This window comes from Paroedura picta, chromosome 9, assembly GCF_049243985.1.
Source record: "Paroedura picta isolate Pp20150507F chromosome 9, Ppicta_v3.0, whole genome shotgun sequence".
NCBI lineage: Eukaryota > Metazoa > Chordata > Lepidosauria > Squamata > Gekkonidae > Paroedura > Paroedura picta.
Window position 1 is genome coordinate 4254718 of NC_135377.1, and position 24214 is coordinate 4278931.

General features: G+C 49.7%; 1 protein-coding gene across 5 annotated transcripts in view; it reads left to right on the forward strand.

The window, feature by feature from the left end:
- PTP4A3 (protein tyrosine phosphatase 4A3) overlaps positions 1 to 24214 on the forward strand; it is an 85488-nt gene that overhangs the window by 45900 nt on the left and 15374 nt on the right. For 2 of the 5 annotated variants that reach the window (XM_077351423.1, XM_077351419.1), the window contains exons 2-3: positions 14498 to 15300; positions 23448 to 23540. In XM_077351423.1, coding sequence (XP_077207538.1) covers positions 15196 to 15300; positions 23448 to 23540 — 198 coding nt within the window. In that variant the 5' untranslated portion in view covers positions 14498 to 15195. Of the gene's footprint in view, positions 1 to 6099; positions 6219 to 8128; positions 8476 to 12743; positions 12772 to 14497; positions 15301 to 23447; positions 23541 to 24214 lie in introns of those variants that run through there. The other 3 variants (XM_077351420.1, XM_077351421.1, XM_077351422.1) reach the window with 3 other exon arrangements.

The window sequence follows — 24214 nt, forward strand, 5'->3', positions numbered from 1 at the left end:
CAGGAATTTTAAACACTTTGTAAAAGGCTTGAAATCCACACCAGCTTCAGTTCCTGGTCCCCCGTGCCTGTCGCTTCTGCCGGATTTCCTCCCCTCCCCTCCCATCCCCTCCCCTCCTATTTTCCGGTCTTCTTGCTCTCCCACATGGCCCCTCTGTTTGCCTAGCCATCCTGCTTCTGTAAGAGCAGCAAGCTCTAATCTGGAAAATCAGGTTCGATTCCCTGCACGAACATGCAGCCAGCTAGGTGACCTTGGACCAGTTACAGTTCCTTTAGGGTCATTATTGCAGAGCAGTTCTCTTAGAGCTCTCACAGGGTGTCTGTTGTGGGGGGAGGAAGTGAAAAGTATCTGTAAGCCACTTTGGGACTCCGCCTCTTTTCCTACTCCTTTTCCTTCTTCTCTTCCTCCTCCTCCTCCTTTTCCTTCCCCTCCTCTCCAAGGGGGTGGGACTAGATGGCTTGTTTGGCCCCTTCCAACTCTATGATTCTGGGATTCTGTAACAGGCCTTTGTTAGAACACTAGAGGAGCCCTGCTGGATCAGACCAGTGGTCCATCCAGTCCTACATCCCATCTGTCACATCTCCAGACATGGCCCGGGAGTGGCATCCTGCCAAGCAGCTGGTTTCAAGGGGAAAAAAACACACAAATTCAGAACACAAGCTGTAGGTCAGAGCCGAAATTGTCACTCCTCCCCCTCCTCTTGCTTCCTCCTCTTCCTCCATCTTGCCTTCTCTCATTAGAAGTTAGGACTCAGCCACACACTTGGGTCTTCCTTCCCCAGAATGTCTGCGCAGTTGCATCATAAGCTAAGTGGGCCCATCTGGGTGGTCCCCCTTCTTCCCACTGACCATCTTCCCAGGGTTTTTTTTTTATGGAGAGGAGTGGAATCAGGAGAAAGAGGGACCTAGCAATTTGCAGAATGTGAGGTTCAGGGAAAGAGGTGCACTATTTTCCGGACCTCTTATCTATTGAATAGAGAACATGATTTTTTTGAGCACCATATATCCATTTTCATTTTTGTTGTTGTTGTCGTCCTTGTGCACTCTGAATGTCCTCTCCTGGGGTTCTGTGGGCAGCTGCACCAGTGACGTCTCCTCACCCTCTTGCACTTCAGTAGCTTTCAAGTTGTCCGAAGCGAGGATCAAGTCAGTCAAGAGCTTGGCCTCTCTGTGTTCGTGAAATCCTTAACGCTCCCTTTGTCTGTGCTGTGCGGAGAGAGCTGCCAGAAGGATAACAGCTTGGCAGGTGGTGAGCTCATGTCACCTCTGGTTCTGTGTCTTCGCCCACGTGCACGGTCAGTTTTCTGGCGGTGCTGATTGGTCAAGATGGCACTGCTTTGGAATGTTTGTGGATATTCCGTAATTGTTCAGGGAGCAATCTGTCAGCAGTGCAACAGGTGCTTGGCCGGTCTGGCTGTGGTTAAAACTTTGCACAGGCTCTGTGGAAGGAGGGAACGGGTGTCAAGTAGGGTATCGGCTGGTGCCTTGGTGCCCACCAGCACCACATTGGGGACCCCTGTACTCGACAAGTTTGGGGACCCCGTTCTGGTTTATGTCTTCATGTTCTCCGTCCGTTTCCTGTTGTATGTAATGTAAAATAACCCAGTGCGCATTATTTAAGGTCCTCATCCTCTCTTCCCCAGTACTGATGTTGGCACACTGAGTGCATCTCTGCCTGTATCCTCACTACGTGCCATTTGCAATGTCTTCCGGTGAACTGCGCATGCCACAAGTATGTGTGATTCCCTCACGTGGCTCTCCACATCCGACTTGGCTGCACTCTTCCCTTCCTGCACAGAAGTGTTTTTCCTTGTTGGAAATTAGGCCCATTTTCGACGGCTTGGGTGTGGTTGTGCTTGCTCTTCCTCTTCGTGTGTCTTTGCTCATGCCAAAGAAGCTTGTGTTTAGGACACCAAACCACCCGGGAACGGCCGTGGCTCAACGGGAGAGCATCAGTTGGCAGGAAGAAGGCTCCAGGTTCAACCCCCAGCATCTTCAGTTTAAAAGGACCAGGCAGTCAGCAGTGGGAAAGCCTGAGGCCCTGGCCAGCTGCTGACAGCCAGAGGAGACAACACTGACTTGAAGGGACAGAGAGGGCCTGATTCAGTATAAGACAGTTCCAAGTGTGTTTATGTGTGTACCGGCTCACAGTTAACTCTGCATAAGCCAAAAAGTTGCGAGAATGGGATTGTTTTGTAAGAAGTATGCGGAAAACATCAAACATTAAGTATTTGAAAGGTTGTCACTTGGAGGAGGACAGGATGCTGTTTCTGCTGGCTGCAGAGGAGAGGACACGCAGCAATGGGTTTAAACTACAAGTACAACGATATAGGCTAGATATCAGGAAAAGGTTTTTCACAGTCAGAGTAGTTCAGCAGTGGAATAGGCTGCCTAAGGAGGTGGGGAGCTCCCCCTCACTGGAAGTCTTCAAGCAAAGGCTGGATACACACTTTTCTTGGATGCTTTAGGATGCTTAGGGCTGACCCTGCGTTGAGCAGGGGGTTGGACTAGATGGCCTGTATGGCCCCTTCCAACTCTATGATTCTATTATTCTAGTTCAGCAGTGGAATAGGCTGCCTAAGGAGGTGGTGAGCTCCCAGTCACTGGCAGTCTTCAAGCAAAGGTTGGATGCACACTTTTCTTGGATGCTTTAGGATTCTCTGGGCTGATCCTGCATTGATCAGGGGGTTGGACTAGATGGCCTGTATGGCCCCTTCCAACTCTATGGTTCTGTGGTTCTATGATTCTATTAAAACTCCGTACTTTCCCAACATTTTTAATTCAGTTTTTTTTAATGTCAGATTAAAGATTTCAACAAAACCATTGTTTTTTAAAGTTTGGAAATTGTCCAAAAAAACCCAGTGATATCCCAAAGCAGTGCTTGGAACATGATGCTTGCTGCCTGCAGCAGTAGCATACAAGTTCCGGCTCACGAGGGAAGTATGCATCTCATGCTGGCCTCCTGGATGTTTAAATTTTGCCGGTTGACGATTACTTCTGTAACAGATCTCCGTTGCATTTTTCATGGTGCTTCTTACAGATTTACCCTGTGGCTGCCGCATAAGATGTTTCCACATAAAAAGAAATGGATTAACCTGTCATTCAGCTTGTGTCATCACCTGTTCTTCAGTAACTGATGTGGAAATTCTGTATTTTTGTCCAAGGGCTAGTCAAAACTATTTTTTACTAACGTCTGGACAAAAATACAGAACTCCTAGGCTATGTTTGTTCACCCAAGAGGCTATTGTTGCTATAATGATGACCCAATATTTTTCCTCACACATTTAGCCTATGAATCCGTCCAAGCTTAGAATCATAAAACTATAGAGTTGGAAGGGGCTATACAGGCCATCTAGTCCAACCCCCTGCTCAACGCAGGATCAGCCCTAAGCATCCTAAAGCAAATGGGTAAATGGGTAGAATATTTTTTTGCGAGCCAGCATGGTATAGTGTTTAGGGCAGGGATTCCAAACCAAGGGTCTGTGGACCCCTGGGGGTCCGCAGTAGCTCTGGAGGGGATCCCTCTTCTGCCTTGATGGCCACAAACTAGAGAACTGCCCATCTCCACCCAGAGGGCTCCGTGGGTAGACCGTGGAGGAGTCATTTGTGGCAAGGCATGGGGGGGTGTCCGGGCTCTCTTCTCAACACCTGGCCTTCATTCTGGCCTACATTAGTCAGAGCCTCAGTAATAGTAAGTAGTAAAGGGGGAAGAGGAAGTGAAAGGAGGGTTTGGATGGTGATATCACTTCCGCTGATGTCACTTCCAGGGGGTGTGACATGGAGGCGTGGCCAGCTGACATCACTTCCGGGGGTCCTCAAAGCCTGCACATTTGTTTCAGGGGTTCTTCCACAGTCAAAAGGTTGAAAAAGGCTGGGTTAGGGTGTTGGGTCTAGGATCTGGGAGACCCAGGTTCGAATCCCCACCTATGCTGTGGAAGCTTGCTGGGAGGACCGTGGTGGGCCCGTTATACTTCTCAGCCTAACCAGCGTCGCAGGGTCATCGTGCTGATAAAATGGAGGAGGGGAGGAGGATGTAAGCCGCTTTGGCCCCCCACTGAGGAGAAAGGCAGGGCCCGATCCGATAAATGAACGGATTTGTGCGCTCCGTTCGGGTCGCTCTCGGCTCACTGCAGCAGGAGCACATCCAGGAAAGAAGTCACCTTCTTCTCCTCCCCCCTCTCCCCAGTCGGCTTGCTATTTTAAAACTCCCCTCTCAAAAACAAAAGCCAGATGCATTCACAGCAGTTGCTAGGCAGGTGTCTGTTCGAAAAACGGAGGCTGCTCCATTCGTCTCACGGTCAAGAGAGCTTCTCAGGGGGATGCGCCTTCCAAAGCCCCCCCCCCCTCCACTGAGCGGCTGCATCCTGGCTGTGTTAATGTGATTTGGGGGCTATAAATACACCTCCAACCAGCCGCCCTCGATCCCAAGAGGATACTCTGACTTCTCTTTAACGGCTGCTTCCTCCAGGAGAGAGGAGGTACTTTATCATGCCGGTGTTGGCAACGGGACAAGGGATGAAAACATCCCTTTTAAGTTACAAAGTAGAAATAACACTCAGAGCTATGGGTCAGTGTCCTGGTTATGGGGGAAGCAGCAACTTGTACACTGGCAGTCTTCAAGCAAAGGTTGGATGCAGACTTTTCTTGGATGCTTTAGGATGCTCTGGGCTGATCCTGCGTTGAGCAGGGGGTTGGACTAGATGGCCTGTATGGCCCCTTCCAACTATTTGATTCTATGATTCTATGAAGCCGGTGATACAAATTGGAGCTGGGTGCATGGTCGCTTAATTAGGGTCGGCAGCCCTAGGTTGGGTAATTTTTGGTGCTTCTCATGTACTATTATGCTATGCTTCCTCCAAGACATTCAGGGCAGCATCTGTGATTCCCCTGTGCTTGTTTTTATCATCAAAAGAACCTTGCAAGGTAGGTGAAAGCAGCTGACTACACAGAGAGACCTAGTGGTCTGATTTAGTATAAAGCTGCTTCATGCGATTGGTGTGAGGTCACCCAATGCGGTCCATCTGAAGTCTCCCACATCCAAGATTGGCACTAACCTCTGCCCCACACAGGCTGGCCATCTGGAATCATAGAGTTGGACGGGGCCTCCTGGGTCATCTAGTCCAACCCCCTGCACTATGCAGGACACTCACAACCCTCTTGCTCATCCACTGTCACCTGCCACCCCCTTGAACCTTCACAGTATCGGCCTCTCTGTCAGATGGCTATCCAGCCTCTGCTTAAAAATCTCCAAAGATGGAGAACCCACCACCTCCCGAGGAAGCCTGTTCCACTGAGAAACCGCTCTGACTGTCAGGAACTTCTTCCGGATGTTTAGATGGAATTTCTTTTGAATTAATTTCATCCCATTCGTTCTGGTCTGTCCCTCTTGGGCAAGAGAGAACAATTGCTGCTCCATCCTCCACATGGCAGCCTTTTAAATACTTGAAGATGGTTATCAGATCCCCTCTCCGTTGCCTCCTCTCCAGGCTAAACAGACCAAGCTCCCCCAACCTTTCTTCATACGTCTTGGTCTCCAAACCCCTCACCATCTTTGTTGCCCTCCTCTGGACACGTTCTAGTTTGTCAACATCCCTCTTCAATTGGGATGTTGACCAAAACTGAACACAGTACTCCAAAGCAGTAAAGCAGTACCATCACCTCCCAGGATCTGGGCATGATACTCTGTTTGATACAGCCCAAAATCCCATCTGCCTTTTTAGCCACTGAGTCACATTGCTGACTCATGTTCAATGTATGGTCTACTAAGACTCCTAGATCCTTTTCGCACATGCTCCTGCCAAGACCAGTCTCCCCCGTCCCCATCCGAATAGCACCCACTGAAATAAAGCGTTTCCCTGGGCAGAAAGCCTGTACCCATGGGCTGAAAACGTTTGGGTTTTTTTTTGGGGGGGGGGGTTGCTGTCTCTGCAGTTTCAGAGAGGGGGAAGAAAGTGGCTGGCAAGGATCCCCCCCCCTTCTCTTTGCCCTGCTTAGTTGGTTCCTCGTTTCAGTTTACTTATGTGCTTATGTTCTATTTTGAGTCTTTGGCCACGCGGATGCTAAGCAGTCCGTGACCCTGCCGAAGGTAAGCGTTGCAAAACAAGTTCGGCAGATAACGCTGACAGCTTTGCCGTTTGGGGAGCGGGGAGCTGGGCAGAAGAGCTAAAATTTGCCTGCTGGAGGTACTTTGCCATCCTTAGGAGGCCGTTCCTCAAGAAGGTAAGCCTGCACGTCGCATCTTAAGCGATCGTCAGAAGGAATGGAATCCATAAGCCCCTTTTTTTTCTGGCAAGGAAGAGTAGGGGCTTCAACGGGGCTTGTGTTGCTGGTTTTCTTTCTCCACTGCTCTAGCTGGAATATCAGGGGGGGAAATTTTCACAGTCAGAGTAGTTCAGCCGTGGAATAGGCTGCCTAAGGAGGTGGTGAGCTCCCCCTCACTGGCAGTCTTCAAGCAAAGGTTGGATACACACTTTTCTTGGATGCTTTAGGATGCTCTGGGCTGATCCTGCGTTGAGCAGGGGGTTGGACTAGATAGCCTCTATGCCCCCTTCCAACTCTAGGATTCTATGATTCTATAACCCCCTGCTCAACGCAGGATCAGCCCTAAGCATCCTAAAGCATCCAAGAAAAGTGTGTATCCAACCTTTGCTTGAAGACTGCCAGTGAGGACGGGCTCACCACCTCCTTAGGCAGCCTATTCCACTGCTGAACTACTCTGACTGTTAAAAATTTTTTCCTGATATCTAGCCTATATCGTTGTACTTGTAGTTTAAACCCATTACTGCATGTTTAAACCCATTACTGCAGGTTGGACTAGATGGCCTGTATGGCCTTCCAACTCTATGATTCTGTGATTCTATGATTCTATAACGTTGCATTCCATGGCTCTCTTTTTGCAATTAGTAGCCAAATCAATGTGCTGGCTTACTTTCTGTGCATTGCATGGGTAGGAGGTGCCCCGTGCGAATCCAGTCGCACCTCACAGAGTCCTTGTATCTCCGTCAGAAGGTGGGAGAGGGCTGTTGCAAAGAAGGAATTCAAGATGCAGAGGCACCATAAACAATAATAAGTTTGACTGAAGCAGAGAGGAAAAGCCGAGGGGCGGAAAATTAGCCTCTGTCTCTGAGATGATAATCCTTTGTGTCCCTTTCCAGGTGTGGGAAGGGGGTCCCTAGTTCCTAATTTGTGAATGAACTCGAATTCTGCATTATCACAGTGTAATCTCCCCTTGAAGCTCTGTTCAAGGACCGAAACTGTAACGCAGCTGATTTCAGTTCACCTCTCTGACTCACACAGGTAGTTAACTCTCTCACAGAAACATCCAACTGAGTAGCCGTGTTGGTCTGAAGTAGCACAATGAAATCAGAGTCCAGTGGCATCTTTAAGACCAACAAAGATTTATTCAAGGCGTGAGCTTTCGAGTGCAAGCACTCTTCCTCAGACTATGAACTTCCATCATGACAGGGGGGATATAAAGCAAAAATTAATTTTGTTAAATTAGTAAACTGTGTCACACATCCAAATGCAGCCATAGGATAATTCTTTGCCAAAACAGCCAATCCGTCTTACAGAAAGGATGTGGAAAGACATTTCTGAGCGGGTTCAAAAGAGAAGGGCCACAGGAGGGGGGGGGGCTTTTGGAGCATCAAGCTGACCTTGGCAGTGCATTTGTTCCAGTGCCACAATCCTAAAAACCATCGAGCTAAACTACCCCACAATCAAAATGTCTCTGCGTCATCAGGAACAGACGTCTTTGCAGCCCCACATGTTGACTAGCTGGAGAGCTCAGAAGGCGAGCAGCCGTTCCCTGGACTGCTGCCCAACACACCGCGTGGTGTCGGCCCTGAGAGACTGGAGGCACACCTCCACGGATGCCTCGTGGTGCCCGACCTTGGCCGCCCAAGCCAACTTGTGGCGCTGGCAGCGATCCCACTGAGTTTCCGACTTGGCGTGTTTTGAGTCGGCGGATGCGTGTCTCAGCTCAGCAGTGCTGGGAAGGGGAGGAAATAGTTAGTGACGAATGGCCTGCCGCAGCCAGCCCCTCTGCAGGAAGGATATGCAAACCTGATGTTTTGCCTCTGGTTTTTTCTTGCTACGTCGCGAGCGTGGTGTTCTCCGTCGCTGCGGGAGGGGGGTGCGCACACGCAGGCGTGCGCTCCTGGAGGGCAGTTCTTGCGCCACGAACTTGCTGGCGAACTGGCCGCATCTTCCGAAAGAAGAAGCAGAGACCGGGGAGGAGAAATGCTCCTGAGAAAGTGGGAGAAGCTATTCCGCACCAAGCGAAAGTGACGGTGGAATATTTCGAGCCTCTCTCTCTTCGAGGGTAAAACTCTTGGCAGTCCACGTCGTAAGGATTTGAGAGTTCGGATCTACGGATCTCGAGTCTTGTTGGTTATTCAGAAATCGAAGGTGGCTTGGTGTTGCATTTCGGGGGATTAACCCAGCCGTGCGTTTTGGGGGGTTCCGGACTGAAAAGGTGAGTCTGCCGCTTCCACCGTTGTTGGCATAATGCGTTTGCTCACATTTGGTGCAACTTGTTGCGCCAGGTGACTGGTTGCTGTGAGAATAAATGGCTGGGGAGCCCTTAACGCCGTGGGAGTTTTCTCAAAGTGAATCTTAAGCAAAAAGAGCTCGGTTTTTAGCTGATTTCTCAAAACTCTAGGGAGCTCACTCTTTCCCACTTAAGCTTTTATCATTCCTATGCCGCCTCGGAGTTGTTGTTGTTGTTTCTTTTGGGGGGGGGGGTATCAGATCGATTTGAGTGCGGTAGCCCCTTAGACAGCCACAACAGATGGAGAACAAGAAGAGCTGGTTTTTATACCCCACTTTTCTCTCCCCTAAGGAGTCCCCAAACGGCTTACAAACAGCTTTCCCTTCCTCTCCCCATCACAGACACCCATGAAGTAGGTGGGGCTGGGAGAGCTCAGATAGAACTGATCTGCAAGAGCAGCTCTAAGAGAACTGTAACTAGCCCAAGGTCGCCCAGCTGGCTGCATGTGGAGGAGGAGAGGGGAATCAAACCTGGTTCTCCAGATTAGAGGCCACCACCTTTTACCACGACATGGAATTGGCTGTCTACGGTGGGGCAGGGAATATGGGCTAGGGATGCCAGCCTCCAGGTGGGACCTGGGGCTCCCCTAGAATTGCAGCTCATTTTCAGACTACAGAGGTCAGTTCCCCCAGAGAAACTTTGGGGGGAGGGGGGACTCTGGGCCCCACTGAGGTCCCTGTCCTCCCCAGGCTCCATCCCCAAATCTCTAGGGCTTTCCTAACCAGAATCTGACAACCTTCCCTCTAACCCCACCCCCCCTCCAGTGGCAATCGGGGACCTGCCAACCTTAGTATGTCAACCTTTGGAGAGTCAAAACTCATCCATGGTCCAAACTTGACTCTCCAAGTTTCATCTTCTGGAACATCTTGTGGGTCTCTTAAGGAGCTACTGCTCTGACCAGGATCCCGTCATAACTTAGGATTTCGGCAGGGCTGGCTCTGGTTATATCCCCAAGGACACCCAGGGTCGTGACACGGAAGCAGGCAGCAGCTAACCACCTCCCAGCGTCCTACTGGGCTTGACTCTAGCTCTTCTGCTCCAGACCAACAGGCCTACCCTCCCTCCCGAGATATCTTCAGGTCAGTCACGAACGTATGGGTTAATTCCTGATTGGGCCGCCCCATCTGGCCAATGTCCAGCAATCCATGTGCTCAGTGCCAAATCCCTCGCACGCGGACACCATAAGTTTAGTCGGATGACGCTACTGTGGAGGGAGGAACGGGCTTTCCGATGAGGATTCGGCCTGCACTAACAAGAGGCAGGACGATTCTGCTGAAGGTCATTTGAAAGCCGCAGAGGGTACGGGAGAGAGAGGAAGGTCCGTGATTGCACCTATTCCCATCCGCTGGAAGCCTTTGCAGTTGGCCAACGTTGGTGTAAACCAGTGGCTCTCAACCTTCCTAATGCCGCGACCCTTTGATACAGTTCCTCATGTTGTGGTGATTCCCCAACCATATACCGTATTTGTCGGCGTATAAGGCGACTGGGCGTATAAGACGACCCCCCAACATTTCTTCTCAAAGCCGTGAGCCCAGTGGGGGGGGGGAGCCGCCGCCCGCCGCCGCTCGCCGCTCGCCGCTCGCCCAGTGGGGGGGGGAGCTACCGCCGCCGCTGCTTGCCGCCGCCGCTCACCCAGTGGGGGGGAGCTACCGCCGCCGCCGCTCACCGCCGCTCGCCCAGTGGGGAGGGGAGCTACCGCCGCCGCTGCTTGCCGCCACCGCTCGCCCAGTGGGGGGGAGCTACCGCCGCCGCTCGCCGCCGCCGCTCGCCCAGTGGGGAGGGAGCTACCACCGCCGCCGCTCACCGCCGCTTGCCCAGTGGGGGGGGGGGAGCTACCGCCGCCGTTGCTCGCCGCCGCCACTCGCCCAGACTGAAGTGCACCCGGCGTATAAGACGGCCCCCCCATTTGGAGGCATGTTTTTTAGAGGAAAAAAGCCGTCTTATACGCCGGCAAATACGGTAATTATAATCACTCCAATGTAGGCTATACGATCAATTCAGGGGAGAACTTATATCTTCCCTACAGAATAACCCCAACTCAGAGGCAATCACAGACATGTTGTCAGACAAAAGCACAGAAATAACTTCTGTTGTGGCCAGATTTGCTTGGAGAGCAATCAAAACAAGGAAGAGCTGGTTGGATTCGGAGCAACTTGGGTAGAGATAGTCTCAATTGCTTGAGATAACGCTTGTGAGTTTTGAAACCAGAATGATTCTTATAGCTGGAATGTTTTTATCTTTTATAATATTTAAGTCGTCAATGATTCTTTTATCTTGTTAATGCCAGATGTTTTTATGTACCTTGTAATTTGACTACTGGTCTAGTACCGTAATAATAAAGACGTGACTTGACATATAATTCTGCAAGTGTTCTTTCACAGAAATGAAATGGAAACTGACCAATGGCATGATGATTGTATATAAATTGTTTTTTCCCGGGGTTTCTCAGTTCAGTTCTGCCTCTTGTCCCACCATGCCGATTTCGCTCTTTTCCGCTGCTCCAGACAGACGAATGCTCTATCTCGATCTACCCCCCAAAGCCGTGTGCAGGCCCCCTCCCTGGCCAAGTGGCTCGCCCTGTGCAAGGGTCATTCGACCCCCAAAGGGGTCCCGACCCTCAGGTTGAGAACCACTGGTGTAGACCAGGGGTAGTCAAACTGCAGCCCTCCAGATGTCCATGGACTACAATTCCCACAAGCCCCTGCCAGCATTCGCTGGCAGGGGCTTCTGGGAATTGTAGTCCATGGACATCTGGAGGGCCGCAGTTTGACTACCCCTGGTGTAGACTCTGATTCTTCCTTGGCCGTTACCAGCCACGTTCGCACTCAGACAGAAGAAAAGCAGCGTTTGGCATACCGGAGGAGGGAAAGAGACGGGGCTTGGGAAACAGTTGTTCATCAAAGCGCCCGAAACAAGGGCCCCTCGGCTCATTCGTCTCCCATGAAAACAGCAAACATCGGCGTTGCCCTTAGAAACGGTTGCATCTGGTTCTCGTTGCCTGCTTCCTTCCCAGGGAAATCTGGGTGCCTTCTATTAGAGGCAGGACTCTGGGTCAAAGGACAGCCATCCCTGTTTTATTAAAACGTAAGTGAAACCATATCCGTACGTGGTCTAACGGAGCCGTGGCCAAAACCCTGCGCTGTAAGGCAGCGAGCCAGTTGCCTCCCTTCACGATCCAGAAGGCTTGTCACGGAAAATGCCACGTGTGCCCCTGGTCACCCCAATTCAAGCCCACCCTTCCGATCCCCTGGCAGTGGAAAAACCTACTCCCAGCCCTTCCATCCCATCAACAGCCCCCAAAAGCCTGGTGGGAAAGCTCCATCCTGCAGACCCTGCAGAACTGTACAAACTCCAGCAGGGTCCTCAGCTCTTCGGGAGCTCGTTCCACCAGGTTGGGCCCAAGATCAAAAAGGCCCTGGCCCTGCTTAAGACCAGCTACACTTCTCATGGGCCGGGAACCACCAACAGGTTTTCATCCTCAGAACAAAGAGCCCTGCGAGGGGCATGGCTGAGAAAAGGGCATTTGCTTCCTCAAGATAATACATAGTTCAGGATCCATTCATGCTATCAGATTTATTACCGGATAACATTGCTTGCTGGACACTCCAGGGATGTGAAAATGGTTTGCTGGTTCACCTGCTTTTTCAGGCAGAAGGTCCCTTCACTTCATTGCCCAACACTTCCTTGGCAGATGCTAGAAAAGACCTCGCTCTGCCTGAGACCATGGAGATCTGTTGCCAAGCAGAATAACTAAAACTGAGCTCTATGGTCTGCTAGAGCAGGGGAATTGTAGTCCATGAACATCTGGAGCACCACAGGTTGACTACCCCTGTGCTAGAAGGCAGCTTTGTTGTGTTAAAAGCCTTTTCTCCACACCAAGCTATCCCTCAGCTCTCGATCCCTTCTACGATTGTGTTTTATATCAGACCATTGTTCTTTCCAGGACAGGCTCCAGGGTCTAGTGCCAGGTCCTTTTAACAGGAGATGCTAGGGATTGAACCTGGGACCTTCTACACACCAAGCAGATGCTCTACCCCTGAGCCATTGCACCTTCCCTTCTCACAATCTTGCTCAGCCCTGACTAGTTAAGAGGGTGGCCTCCCCCCTATTGTGACCTCATTGCCTCCCTTATTGTGACAGTCACTTTGTCTGGGCCACTTCAAGCTACCGGTAGCCAGCTCTTTTAAAACAGGCCTCTACTGAAGAAGCAAGGAGAGGAAGGTACTAGAATAGGATGCACGTGGCCCACTTTGCAATGCTTTACAATGGAAGTCAAGGTGGCCGCCATTTTGTTGTGTGTTGTTCTGTGACCCTGGCTGTCCAGTCCCATCCGATCAGAAGCTGAGCATGGTCAGCCCTGGTTAGTAGTCGTATCGGTGACTGCCAGGGAAGTCCAGGGTTGCTATGCAGAGGCGGGAAATGGCCAACCACCTCAATGTTTCTTGCTTTGAAAACCCTACTGAGTGGCCATAAGTCAGGGGTGGCCAAACTGTGTCTCTCCAGATGTCCATGAACTACAATTCCCATGAGCCCATGGGGCTCATGGGAATTGTAGTCCATGGACATCTGGAGAGACACATTGACCACCCTACGTTGTCTATGATTTGGCCACCATTCATCTTACACCACCTTTAATGTCAGTTTCAGGCTACTCCTTCTATATTTACTTCGGTTGCAATGTGATGTCAGGTAGTAACCGTTAAGGTGGAAAGATCAGCCAGTCTGCAGAACCCGTGACAAAGAGATCGATTCCTGCTGCTAGTTCAAAGTTGGAATCAAGATGCCAGCGGGCTGTTATGGATTTTCTGGGCTGGGTGGCCATGGTTTGTTCGGTTTAGTCCCTGCTGTTTCGCCAGGAATTGTGGCTGGCATCTTCCAAGGGACGACACAGCAATATGGGAATTGCTCTGTGTCAAAGTGCGAGGTGCCAACTTTTGTTCCTTAAATAAAATGGCAACCTTAAAAAAAAATTGTTCAACAGTATTCTTTTCCTAATCTAACTAGCGCTGATTCTGTTCCCTTAGTAATTTCTCTGATACTATGAGAACTTGAACCTTGGTGCTTTAGAGATACGTGGATGGATGGATGGATGGATGGATGGATGGATGGATGGATGGATGGATGGATGGATGGATGGATGGATGGATGGATGGATGGATGGGCTGTCTAGGGTACAACCCCACCTTGAAACCAGCTGGGGGAACTTGGGCTCGCTACAGCAGTGATAAAGTTGTTCTGACCATGCAGTAATATCAGGGCTCTCCAAGGGTGTCTGTTGTGGCGAGAGTAAAGGGAAAGGGATTGTAAGCCACTTTGAGACTCCTTTGGGAAAAGGAGGATATAAGAACCAGCTCTTCTTCTTCTTCTTCTTCTTCTTCTTCTGTTCATGCATAAGACAGTTCTGCACAGAGCTTAGCTTCTGATATAAATTTCTGTTTATAGGCACATGTAAGGGCTAATCTGCTACCTTTCAACATGGCATTTGGATCTTGAGACATTTTGAGAGAGAGCCTGTGACTCAGCGGAAGAGTCTCTGCTATGCAGGAAGAGTAGACCTGGATAGCTCAGGCAAGCCCGATCCTATCAAATCTGGGAAGCTAAGCAGGGCTGACCCTGGTTATTCTTTGGATGGGAGACCTCCAAGGCTTGTGGTAGTAGTTCCTCCGAGGAACACGAGGAGTCATGACACGGAGGCAGGAAACGGCAAATCACCTCCAAACGTCACTTGCCTGGCTACTCTGCACACGCTGTACAGTAAATAGTAAATAAATGCAGGCAGGAGGTTCTCCCTGACATCTCCAGTCAAAAAGACCAAACTGGAAGTGATGGGGTGCTGCTGTTGGTCAGAGCACCCAATACAGAGCTTGATAAGACCATGGCCTGGTTCGGTAGAAGGCGGTTTCAGGTGTCGGAGGCTGACCAGAATCTCTCTCCTCTCTTCCTTCAGGTCGTCTTGCATGCTGATCCGCTGTGGATTTATGGAGGGGCTCGGGCGTACCTTTGAGCACTGCCACGCACAACATCCCGCCCGCTGAACCCAGAACGACGACGCCCCGCCCTCACCTGGCTCTGAGCCTTCGGGCTTAACCATTCAGATCTCCCGTGCATGGCTCTTGAAGCCCAGGGAGGACTTTTCCTGGCTGCCGCCCCAGCCTGAGCTGCACCGGGCTTCCATCACTGCCCCCAAATATTTCACATATCCAGATGGGGTAACGTGACGGCACCGGAGGGGACGCCAGCTGGTACAACCGAATGCAGAGGCCTTTCCAGAGAGGGGAGAGCAAAGAAGGGAAGCCGGACGCCGCCGAAGGACGACTCCTCTAAAATTATACACGCAAATTGACACTACAAAAGGTTTTTTTTTTTTTTAAGTATTATTCGGAATTCAAGCACAGGGTTCTTTTTTTCCGTGTTGGATGATTTAGAGAATCCAACAGACCTTCCCCCCCAAAACAGCTGGGAATATTTGCACAACACTGATTTTAGTGAGGGAGAAGTGTCTTGCCAAACTCTTGGGAATTTCGTTTTCCGTTTTGTCCTGCAAATTGTTTTTGTTTTGGGGTGTGCTTTTTTCTTTTTTCTTTTTGGTTTGGCTCGGTTTGGGGAGTTCTTGGCCGGCCCCCAAGCTCACTTTTATTTTTCACCATGGCCCGAATGAACCGGCCTGCACCCGTGGAGGTCTGCTACAAGAACATGAGATTCCTGATAACCCACAACCCGACCAATGCAACGCTGAACACTTTCATCGAGGTAAGTCTAGAGAGGGCAAAACATTTTGTCAGGGGGTAAAGTCTGCAAAAGTTAAATTTAAACAACATTCTAATAATTTTTAAATAGTGATTTTCTTTTCAAGCTGACGAGCATCTTGAGGTGAAAGTTTACAGTCTTACCTGTTGAGGGGCAATATTCAAGTGGATAGCTGTGCTGGTCTGAAGTAACACAACAAAATTTGAGTCCAATGGCACCTTTAAGACCCAAGATTTATTCAAGGCGTGGGCTTAAATAAGGTGCAGGGAAAGTTTACCATCTGGTAATGTCCCCTTATCGGTCTTGCTTGGCCAGGTGGCCATGTGGCTGGTTTTATATTGCGTTTGGTGGTGCAAGCACATGTTCAGTCAGGCCTCAGGAGACGCTTAGTGAGAGGCAGACCCAAAGAGAGTGATGGTAAAAGAAAAACAAAAAATAGCAATGTCACCAACATCACTGTGTCACTTCCGGGTTAAACCTGGAAGAGACATCAGGTAGGTCTAGGAATTGCTGGAAACTTTATGGTTTTACCCTAGATCTGGCAGTTCTAGAAGCCTACCCTCTGCCACTAACCAGATTTTCCCGGAAGGGGCATAGAGACATTGTCAGCGTCATCACAGCTCTCCCGCCAGTTACCAGGTTCTAGACTACCAAAACTCCGTAAGAATATATTGCACCCTCTGGAAAGAGTTCACCAATCCATAAAGGTAAAGGTAAAGGTAAAGGTATCCCCTGTGCAAGCACCGGGTCATGTCTGACCCTTGGGGTGACGCCCTCCAGCGTTTTCATGGCAGACTCAATATGGGGTGGTTTGCCAGTGCCTTCCCCAGTCATTACCGTTTACCCCCCAGCAGCAAGCTGGGTACTCATTTGACCGACCTCGGAAGGATGGAAGGCTGAGTCAACCTTGAGCCGGCTGCTGGGATCGAACTCCCAGCCTCATGGGCAAAGCTTTCAGACAGCTGCCTTTACCACTCTGTGCCACAAAGAGGCTCTCACCAATCCATAGGCGGGCCTAAAGAGAGGTCTGGCCAGGCCTACCAGCCCTGTTGCCTACAGCCACTCAGAACAACAGTGGGGGAAGAGTAAAAAACCTGTGACATGGCTACATTTAAACCCGGACGTGACATTAGGTAACTCTAGGAATTCCCAGAAATTCTAAAACCATAGTTTCTGGTGATTTCTAGAACTATCTTTTGTCGCTTATGGGCTTTACCAAGAAGTGACCCAGCCCCATCTCCCTGCCCCTAGTTTCCCGGCTTGGGTTGTTAACCCTAAGCCTAGTATAATTCAGGGATATCCAAAAGACATGCTTCTCTGCTGACAGGCTTGTAGTGCAGCAGACAGGCAAGGCTTAGCAAGAACCCAGGGGACATGGTTACCTAGTCCCTTCCAGAAATTATTCTCCCCAATTCTAGATGAGGCAGAACTTCCCTCCGGAAACCCAACTTCAGGCACAATTTAAATCTGCACAACTGCTGCAGAAAGCTAAACCAAATAAGCCAGAAAGAGGACTTTGAAATTTCCTGAAAGATTTTTCCTTCAGGGGCCAAAGTAAGGTTGCAAGGTCTCTTTTCCGGAAAGGGTTCCGTGCTCCATGGGTAGGCCTAAAGAGAGGCCTAGCTAGGCCTGCCCGCCTTGTTGCTTGCAGCATCTGGCAGGGGTGTGGGTGGGTGGGGCTTCCCAGGAACAGGAAGAAATCCCAGCTGATAGCGTAGCAATGTGCCTACGAGTAACCCAGAAGTGATATCATCACACTGGAGAGACACGCTGGTATTTGGGCAAAAACTCTATGGTAAATTTGGCTTCTGCCATAGAGTTTTTGCCAAATACCAGCATTGCCCCAGTGTCATCAACATGATGATGCTAACTAACACAAGGTTATCACTTTACATTGGCTGGGCCTCCCCCTTTTTTTAGGTATGTTCTCCCCTCTGGCCAGTTGCTTGGCAACGGAGAGGTGAGGCCTGGCAACAAAGGATCCCCACCTCTGCTGGGGAGTCTTGGGACTCTAGGGGCTCATGGGAATTGTAGTCCATGAACATCTGGAGGGCCACAGGTTGACTACCCCTGCTCTAGGCCAAAGTCAAACATGGAGCAGTTTATTTTTTATTTGTTTACGAATTGTATATCCCACATTTCTCCCCTCCCCCCAAGGGCCACCAAGGCAGCTGACAAATTAAAACATACAAAATAAAAAACACATTTTTAATCTGTTGAAAATCCCCTCACGCACAAACATGTGTTTGTACATCATTAAAACAATTTCTTTTTAAAGCTAAAGTACATACAAAGACATTTTTAAAAGTATTGGGCAAGAAAGGGAGAGGGGAAGAGTCAAAGAACCCAGGGGCAGATTTGGTCGAACAGACTAAGTCTTGCAATCCTAAAAACGCTTTCCAGAGAGTAAACCCCATTCAATAAATCAGTGCATACTTGTAAGAAGACCTGCTTAGAATGGCTTCCTATAACAATGTATTGAACTTGTGTGGATGGATAAGTATGTTTAAAATCTTAGGCTTGGCATCCGTGCAAGATATTTGCGAGAGACAAAGAATGTATCTTCTCAGAAGTTGCCTTCCATTTTTTAAATTAACATTTTCCATTTAAAGGAAAAGAAAAAACCTCAGCCAACTCCCCAAGGCCTGCTCTGAGTAAGCATTGCGGATGGTTGCAATAAGTAATAAGTGACGCGGCCTCTTAGTAGCACCTGTAGAAACTCAGCCCTGTCTGCTTCTTGCAAAAGCGGTTATTTTGTCCTGCAGGCTAGCGGCTCATCACAGGCCCGGAATCCTTTTCAGCTGTCTTGCTCCAGGGCTCCAAAAAGTAGGACAAGGAGAGTCACTTGGCAGCCGATCAGGCGAAGATCAGTCGGTGTTTGGATTAGTTCCCGCAAGAAGCTGCTGAATTGCTTCAGTCCCGTTGGGGAGAGCCTGCGGTCAAATTGCTCAGCAGATATAGCTTGGCTGCTGGGAAGTGTCCTTTGCGTGTGTGGTGTGAACCTTGGCACCCAGCTCCAGGCTGATACTGGGGGCCAGTTTGGTGTGGCAGTTAAGAGCAGTGGCCTCTCATCTGGAGAACCGGGCTTGAGTTCCCCTTCCTCCTCCACGTGCAGCCAACTAGGTAACCCTTCGATCAGTCCCAGTTCTCTCAGAGCTCTCTCTGCCTCACAGGGTGTCTGCTGTGGAGAGAGGAAGGCTAGGGGATAGTAAGTCGCTTTGAGACTCCTTTGGGTAGTAAAAAAAGGGGTTCCCGGCCCCCAGGTTGAGAACCACTGCTCTTACCCCAAGGAGGCTCAAAGCGGCTTACAGTCGCCTTCCCATTCCTCTCCCCACAACAGACACCCTGTGAGGTGGGTGAGGCTGAGAGAGCCCTGATATCACTGAAAAAGAAGAATAGTTGGTTCTTATATGCCGCTTTCTCTACCTGAAGGCGTCTCAAAGTGGCTTCTAATCGCCTTTCCCTTTCCTCTCCCCACAACAGACACCCTGTGAGGTGGGTGAGGCTGAGAGAGCCCTGATATCACTGAAAAAGAAGAATAGTTGGTTCTTATATGCCGCTTTCTCTACCTGAAGGCGTCTCAAAGTGGCTTACATTCACTTTCTCTCTCCCCACAACAGCCCCCCTGTGAAGTGGGTGAGAGCCCTGATATTCCTGAAGAAGAAGAAGAGTTGGTTCTTATATGCCGCTTTTCTCTACCCGAAGGAGTCTCAAAGCGGCTTCCAATCGCCTTCCTTTCCTCTCCCCACAACAGACACCCTGTGAGGTGGGTGAGGCTGAGAGAGCCCTGATATCACTGAAAAAGAAGAATAGTTGGTTCTTATATGCCGCTTTCTCTACCTGAAGGCGTCTCAAAGTGGCTTACATTCACTTTCTCTCTCCCCACAACAGCCCCCCTGTGAAGTGGGTGAGAGCCCTGATATTCCTGAAGAAGAAGAAGAGTTGGTTCTTATATGCCGCTTTTCTCTACCCGAAGGAGTCTCAAAGCGGCTTACAGTCACCTTCCCTCTCCCCACAACAAGACCCCCTGTGAGGTGGGTGAGGCTGAGAGAGCCCTGATATTCCTGCTTTGTCAGAACAGCTTTATCAATGCAGTGGTGAGCCCTAGACCACCCAGCTGGCTGCATGTGGAGGAGGAGCGGAGAATCGAATCCAGCTGGCCATAAGTCCGCACTTATTACCACTACGCCAAGCTGGCTCTTTGTGGCAGGCAAAGAGGGAGAGCCAGTGGGAGATGGATTTATTTCCTAAATAAACCATGGCAAGGCCGTTAATGATAGAGCAGTCTGAAAGTCATGAATTCTGAAGATCGCCAGAACTCAGAAGCGTCTCGATGCCCCTCAACGCATGCCCACACATGCTTGAGAGATGCGGACTAAGATGTAAGCCTAGCCTGGAAGGGTGATTTCTCCCTGCCAAGAGCCATACCCCAGTGCCTTTCTGCTTTGTCTGACCTATTCTTCCACACCATCAAAGTTTTAATGGTCAAGAGGGGGTTATTATAACAGGTCGTAACAGTTTTTATGATCCAGCCTGCTTGGTTGGATCAGAATGATGTTCATTGTGTTATTATTTTTTTAAGTTTTGCAAATTAGAACACACTTAGATTCAAGTCCAGCAACTTCTTAGAGAACAACAACTTTTCAGGGTATGAGCTTGTGGGGGCCAATGGTCCTTTCATCAGATACTCAAAAGCTCATTGCCCGAAAGTTCGGTTCACCTTTAAGGTGCTACCGAACTTGAATCACAGAATCATAGAGTTGGAAGGGGCCATACAGGCCATCTAGTCCAACCCCCTGCTCAACGCAGGATTAGCCCTAAGCATCCTAAGGCATCCAAGAAAAGTGTGTGTCCAACCTTTGCTTGAAGACTGCCAGTGAGGGGGAGCTCACCACCTCCTTAGGCAGCCTATTCCACTGCTGAACTACTCTGACTGTGAAATATTTTTCATATCTAGCCTATATCATTGTACTTGTAGTTTAAACCCATTACTGCACGTCCATTCCTCTGCAGCCAATGGATCCAGCTGTCCTTCTGCAGACCAACATAATTCCCTGTGCAATGACATTCTCGTTCAGGGATAGTCAAACTGCGGCCCTGCAGGTGTCCCTGGACTACAATTCCCATAATCCTCAGGCAGGGGCTCATGGGAATTGTAGTCCATGGACATCTGGAAGGCCGCAGTTGGACTACCTCTGTTCTAGTTTGTCGCTGCTCCTTCTCGTTCTGTCCCTCTCCCCCCATTGCCCTTTTTTAGCCCATCTAGTCTAGAGCTCATAAACATTAGCTTGACACATTTTTTCACCCTCCTGAATACCTGGGCGTTTGGCCAGCGGGCGCTGTTTTTAGCAGCACCGTCTCTCCCCCTCCTGGCCACCCCGTTCCGAATTGAGACTGTTGTCCACAGATGTTGATCTGGTTACACGGGCAACTGGTTGGCTTTCTGCATACCTGTGAGGATTTAAAAATAAACGCCTTGTTTACTCTCTGGAAGGAGCAGCGGAAGATAGCCGGCCTTCCCTGGCTGCGGTGAGCTATTTCTAAAGTGCATTGAGTGGGGATAATCCTATGGCAGGAGGAGGAATAGCTGTCCAGATTCCCCAAGAATCGCCTTAGGGGCTTGCTTTTCATAGGAGGAGAGCTTCTCTTGCCTCCCCATCCCTGCAGTTGGCATACCTAGCCTAACACTTCCATTAGTGCCCTAAACCAGGAACACCTTGGCAATTTTAGCAGTCAGGAAACCGTCACCATCTTCTCTGCAGCCTAATTTAAATGATCCTGTCTAGATCTGCCTGAAATGTTCGTGAGAACGTGAGCCGGCAGACCAGAAGGTACCCAGGAACTTGAGAGTGAGCGGGAGAAATAAAATCCAGCTGCTTCCGTGTTCTCGTCTTGGCCGGAGGATTAGAGCGGGCGTAGTCAAACTGTGGCCCTCCAGATGTCCATGGACTATAATTCCCATGAGCCCCTGCCAGCATTCGCTGGCAGGGGCTCATGGGAATTGTAGTCCATGGGCATCTGGAGGGCCACAGTTTGACTACCCCTGGATTAGAGAATGCCGAGACCTGAATGGTCTCAGGCTAGCCCAATCTCATCAAAACGTGGAAACTTAGCAGGACGAGTACTTGGATGGGAGACCACTGAGGAAATTGAGGGTTGTTGTGCAGAAGGAGGCAGTGGTAACCGGCCTCTTTCTCATGCCCTGACCTGGCTAGTCCAGTCTCATCAGATCAGTATTCTGCAAACAGCATCAGCTGACAAATGGAGGCTGCTTAATGGTAAAATTCAGTAGTATAATCAGAGTAGGATAACCATAGGTACTAAAAGTCATGCAGTATTTGGGTTCTTCTTTGAAACAAGGTCTTTCCCATTTAGGTATAATCAAACATATCAGGATTGAGATACAGATTATGCAGTCCCTAACTGGTATATAAGAACCTCTTGTGGCACAGAGTGGTAAGGCAGCAGACAAGCAGTCTGAAAGCTCAGCCCATGAGGCTGGGAGTTCAATCCCAGCAGCCGGCTCAAGGTTGATTCAGTCTTCCATCCTTCTGAGGTTGGTAAAATGAATACCCAGCTTGCTGGGGGGTAAACAGTAATGACTGGGGAAGGCACTGGCAAACCACCCCGTACTGAGTCTGCCATGAAAACGCTGGAGGGCGTCACCCCAAGGGTCAGACATGACCCAGTGCATGCACAGGGGATACCTTTACCTTTAACTGGTATATTGCCTCTGACATGGTGTCAACGGATGACCTCTTAGATAGAACACTGCTCTTGAACCCTGACTCCCCCATCTGTAACCAAATAGTGGAGGGTCTGTGTTAATGCCAGTGATGAAGGCAGCAAAACTGGATCGCCCAGAAATGGAGGGGAGGTTTCTACATATTTGGGCAGGAGGCTGTTTGGCCCCTATCCATCTGCAAGCAAAAAAACACTCGCGCACCCTTATGACGGCCTGAGCATGCCACGGGAGGCATGGAATTTGAAGAGCAGCTGAGAGTTACGAAAGAGAAGTGCCGAAAGCTCGCTCTGCCCACGTCACTGAGAGCTTGCAGAAATCGAGAAGGGGGAAATTTAGGAGTGCGGGTGGGAATTTAAAGATATTCCTGTACATCAGGGTTCCTCAGCGTTGTACCTAGGTCTCTTCAGAGAGGGCCACCAGCTCAAAATGCAGTGATCCACTTCCTAACGATAGCTGGATGCTGGAGACATATTGCCTCTTCTGTGCCAGCATCTCTACTAGTTCCATTTCGGTCTTTTGGGCAGTGTTCAAAGGGCTGCTTCTAAACCGTGTGGGACTCTTTCTACCTGCTATTGTTATTGTTTATTACTTATTGCATTTATATGCCGCCCTTCCCTGATGGAAAACGCTGCAGTCCACCATGTGTGGATGACTTAGAGCAGGGGTAGTCAACCTGTGGTCCTCCAGATGTCCATGGACTACAATTCCCATGAGCCCCTGCCAGCAAACGCTGGCAGGGGATCATGGGAATTGTAGTCCATGGACATCTGGAGGACCACAGGTTGACTACCCCTGACTTAGAGAACGATTCACAAGGGATAACACACAGCTAAGGGGAATGCCTGTGCACCAGAGAACCACAGGAGTCAGAACTGAAGCAATTTCTTGAAATTGTGTGCCTTTGTTATTGTTATTATTTATCTATTTATTTGATTTATAGACCGCCTTCTCCAATCAGGCACTGGGCACTGTGCAATAATTGTGATACAAAATCCTGATAAAAACATTACAAACAATAAAAAGTAGAACAATATCCTAAGTGCTCCTTTTTTATTCATTTCTTGGTCCTTGTTTCTATCCCATCTTTCAGCATCCAGGGCTCAATTAATAGCCCTTTTTTAATAATTGAAAGAAGGAATGATATCCTTCTTCATGGAATTCGGTTCTACCCCAGACAGATAAATATGCTTTTTCCCACCACTTAATCCTTGCAGCAAAGGGGAATTGGGCCAGTGTCAACCACCAGCCTTGATGGCCAGATGGCCATCCCAAATCCTGAATTCCACACTTAACTTCTGCACCATGCTGGTTCTCCACAGCATTTCTTGGGCTGTTTTCCATATGAGGGCAGGTGAATTAAAATCCTTTTTCTTCTTCTTCTTCTTCTTCTTCTTCTCCTGCACAGGATCTGAAAAAATATGGTGCAACGACAGTAGTAAGAGTGTGTGAAGTAACCTATGACAAGACTCCACTGGAGAAAGACGGCATTACAGTAATGGTAGGCACCCTACATCTTCTTTCCCTATTGAGACAGCCCCAACTGGGCAATTCACAGGTATGTCTGCTAACTACATTGCTTCAGCTCAGCCATAGCAGTCAACAAAACACAAAAAGAAGGAAAATACCATAATATTAATATCAAACTGTTGCGTCAGTGGATCGGCGAAACAATAATGCAAATCAATATAACCCAATCAATAAGTCTAAATCCATGGAATCCATCCAATCATCTAAAGCAGCAGTCCGCAACCTTTTTTGCGTTGCAGACCGCTGCCAAGGGGTGCGGGGAGAGGGCGGCCCAGGGCTCCGCACATGCGCGGCAGGTCTGCGCATGCACGTTTGCTTCCCTTTCCACCACCACCCCCCTCCCGTGGCAAGAAGCTTTCTGGGCCACAAGCTAATCAGCCGTTTCGGCAGCCAATTTGCTCGCAGCCTGGCGAGATTCTCGCTGCGGGGGGGGGGGGGCGGGGAGAGGGAGCTGCGGCCTGGTGCCAACGCCTTCGTGGCCCGACACCAGGCTGGGGCCCGGGGGTTGGGGACCACTGATCTGAAGGACTGCCTATCTGAATATGTCCCCAGGGGGCATTTTGCTCCACAGTAGCAAATCGCTGGTAACCCCTGGCCTAAAAGTCTGACTGGCCTCAACCAGGGCCAGGGCTTTTTTGGCCCTGG